General features: G+C 33.9%; 2 protein-coding genes across 2 annotated transcripts in view; both read left to right on the top strand.

Annotated features, from left to right (window-relative positions):
• The window catches only part of LOC117124417 (membrane cofactor protein-like), a gene marked incomplete at its 3' end in the record, with an annotated part of 4,520 nt that extends 2,873 nt beyond the window's left edge, over positions 1–1,647 (top strand). Inside the window, exons 2-3 of the mRNA XM_033270643.1 lie at positions 327–677; positions 1,250–1,647. Coding sequence (XP_033126534.1) covers positions 327–677; positions 1,250–1,647 — 749 coding nt within the window. The remainder of the gene's footprint in view (positions 1–326; positions 678–1,249) is intronic.
• An 879-nt stretch (positions 1,648–2,526) lies between these two features.
• On the top strand, positions 2,527–3,001 carry LOC117124415 (sushi, von Willebrand factor type A, EGF and pentraxin domain-containing protein 1-like; the record flags this gene model as incomplete). The annotated part of the gene is made up of 2 exons (XM_033270642.1): positions 2,527–2,682; positions 2,825–3,001. Coding segments are annotated over exons 1-2 (307 nt in total), but the record flags the coding sequence as incomplete, so codon positions are not given.
• Between the last annotated feature and the right edge of the window lie 500 nt (positions 3,002–3,501).

Raw genomic sequence — 3,501 nt, 5'->3', positions numbered from 1 at the left:
GATGTGTATAAGAGACAGATATAATATAATATATATATGTGTATATATATATATATATATAATATATCTATACACACACATACATATACATGAATTAGCTCAACTAACACGATTGTGGTTATTAATGCTTCGCACAATGCATTAGGTTTATTTGGCCTATAAACATTAAACATGTGCATGTTGTTTATTATATTCTAATAGGCCTATAGCTTATATCTGGGTTTTGGCACCAGTTAAATTAAATAAATTGTTTTTAATTATTATTATTTTATATTTACCTACTATAATTACTATATTTACTATTTTTTATTTAAATTTTATTTTAGGCTTTCAAGATTTAGGCTGCTTTTATGATTACTTAGAAGATCGAACGCTTCCTGGCTTGAAAGCCTGTAATTTGCCAGAGGCTGAAGAAATGTGCGATGAATGTACATCGGAACATCCATACTGCGAAAACACGCAAAGCATGACTGTTTCCTTTTGTACAGATTTATGCCACAGACGAGGCTTTCTCTACTCAGGGTTAGAGGCGGGAAATCAATGTTTTTGTGGAAATAACTTCGATCCATTAAATCCACCGAATGGTAAACCACCGAATAACGATAATTGTACTGAACCTTGCTCAGGCGATTCAAGTCAGATTTGTGGCGGAGATTTGCAAATAGTTATTTACAAAAGTAAGTAGTCCTAGACAAAGTTAGGTCTGTAAAATGATAATCAAAATTGGTCGTAGAATGTTTCTAATATCACCTTTAACCACCAGTTTTTGTAGAATGTGTTATTACTTTATGTGAAATAGCCGTACTAATTTTCATTAGTGTTAAACATTAAGGGATAAACAGATCTAAGGGTTTTAAAGACAATTTCATGAACGCCAATCGATAGATAGGCTATATAATCCACTATCAAAGGAATTAGACTTGAAATCAATGACATCTTCATATTGAAATATTTCGGCCATTTGCCCTGACATCATCATCATATGAACATGGCTAAATACAAGAAATGTAATAAGACTGTTCAGAAAGTATAAATTTGTTATTATATTATATAAACATGATTCTAATACGAAAATAGCAGAAAAAAGTCGAAAATAGTCTGATTAATAACTAAAGAAAACACTTTTGAATAATCTATTTTTTTCAGTGGTATCATTAAATATAAAAAAAAAGAACAAAAAAAACAATGACCGACTTTTATTACATATTTATTGAGCATAACATAGTCTTTTAACTTTTCTTTTATTTAGATGACTACTTCATGAACTGTTCAACATCAATTGACTTCAGTAATGGTTCCGTTACTCCGAAACAAGACATATATACTTCTGGAATAACTGTAAACTTTACATGCAATGACGGATTCTACCAAGTGGGACCTACAAATTCATACTGTTGGTATTCAGGCGAATTCAGTCATGTGTCTAAAGATGCACAACCCAGATGCATAAGAGAATGTGCAGAGTTAAACCACGATAGCATTACTGAAGTTAATCGAACGGTTCAATACCAAGGATTTTTCATTGTTGGAGATACCATAACTTACGTATGTAGTGTAGGTTATGAGTCAGTTTCTGGTGTTTCAGTTGGTGACGTAAAATGTACAGAGAATCGAATTTGGACAACAAACTTTCCAGTATGTGAAGGTAATTACTATTCTCTTGTTAATCAAATTATTAATATAAAAACTTTTTTTAATTTAAAAATAGTGGTTATCTATTACTTTAAATTTTTATATTTTCAGGTGTTTCATGTGGGAATCCTGGAACTCCAAATCAGGGTGAACTCATTGGTGAAAATTTTTTCTACCCAAACAGTGTTAGCTACATATGTCAACCTGGATACACTATTTTCGGGTCTACAGCCAGGACGTGTCAAGCAGATAAGGCTTGGTCGGGAACATTACCATCGTGCAGTCGTAAGTCTTCCAGCTGTATACATAGTTAAAAATTGTGGTAGCGCTTGCCTGTGTAAGAAGTCAGTTAGGTAATAATATTATATTGGCTTAATGTACGTAATAATATAAATTAATAAATTCTGATCACCTATTACATATTAGTTTGCCCCTAGCTGGTCGTATCTGCCATACTGACACATATTTTTGTTTTAGCTAATGACTGTGGTAACTTGGACAACATCGAAAATGGGATGACTTCCTATACTGGTACAACGTTCGGCATGAATACTACTTATACATGTAACATCGGCTATAATATAAATGGAGTGATGATCAGAACTTGTGAACCAAATGGACTTTGGTCGAGGTCAACTCCCACTTGTGAATGTGTAGAATAATAATAAATAAGAATTATATAGCTCTCATATCCATAAGAAATGCTCAATAATAATTGAAAAAGCAAAAAAAGGTTACCTGAAAGCAAAATTGGTCAATGAAACTGTATTTTTTAGTGTAATTTTTAGAGAAAATGGAAAGTATTGTTTTTCTGATGCTAGTATTTTCTTTAATCATGTTTTGTGATAACATTTTACCTGAACTTATTCATTACAGTTGTCAGCTGTGGCGATCCTGGTTCAATAATAAATGGAATAAGGATGGGTACTAACGAAACTTACGGAAGCACAGTAACCTACGTCTGTAACACTGGATATAACCTGCTGGGTGCTGCAAGTGTCACATGCCAATCTGATGGCACATGGTCACAGAGCGCCCCTGTTTGCCAAGGTTAGTGATTTCTTTTGATTTTTGATTTCGTATATAACTAAGTAACTAATTGTAGCAATTATGATATCATACTTGTCAATAATAGTGTATTAAAATTTGTATAATATTTTGAAATTTATGATCTTTTAATGTTTTTTTTCAGTTGTTAATTGTGGGATAGTTTCTGTAGGAGAAGGGGTATTCGTAAATGGCGGTATTTTCACTTACAATGCTGTCCTAATGTTCACATGTGACAGAGGATACAATAAAATATCAGGCGATACCACTAGAACATGTCAGGCTGACGGCAACTGGTCTGGAAATGACTTGGTATGCGAAAGTGAGTATACAATCGTTAGAATACATGAACTAAAAGGATAGGAATAGTTTCCGTTGCAGGCTATGTGTTTGTTGTTTCATCTAAAAAACGGAACAGCACTTAAAAAGATCCAAGGCCAACCAAATTAAAATTACTTACTGTAAGTGTAACAATTCCATGGGCCAATTGCCAATCATATGGGTGTATATAGTTGTTGTGGCTGACCCACAACAACTATCTTTGGATCTGGAAGCTTTCTTCCGACGTTTAAGATGCCGTGATTTTTTCGCCGGTTCCGACGGTAACACCACGGATAACACGGGCAATGTTATTAAATTCAAACCTAAAAGTACCTGGAATCCCCCTAAGAATCGTTGCCCAGCTTTAGAAACTTTCATTCAGGCCATTGAGGAGGACGTTAAAAACCACACTCCTAGTCCAGATTTCCGCGACAAAAAAAAAATGAGAGGCAGGCCATCGCCAATTTGCGTCAGCGTGATGATATTATCATCAAACCAGCT

This window comes from Anneissia japonica, unplaced genomic scaffold (assembly GCF_011630105.1).
Source record: "Anneissia japonica isolate Jap-2015-1 unplaced genomic scaffold, ASM1163010v1 scaffold29052_len15317_cov104, whole genome shotgun sequence".
In the NCBI taxonomy this organism is placed as follows: domain Eukaryota; kingdom Metazoa; phylum Echinodermata; class Crinoidea; order Comatulida; family Comatulidae; genus Anneissia; species Anneissia japonica.
This window is presented reverse-complemented; position numbering and strand designations above follow the sequence as displayed.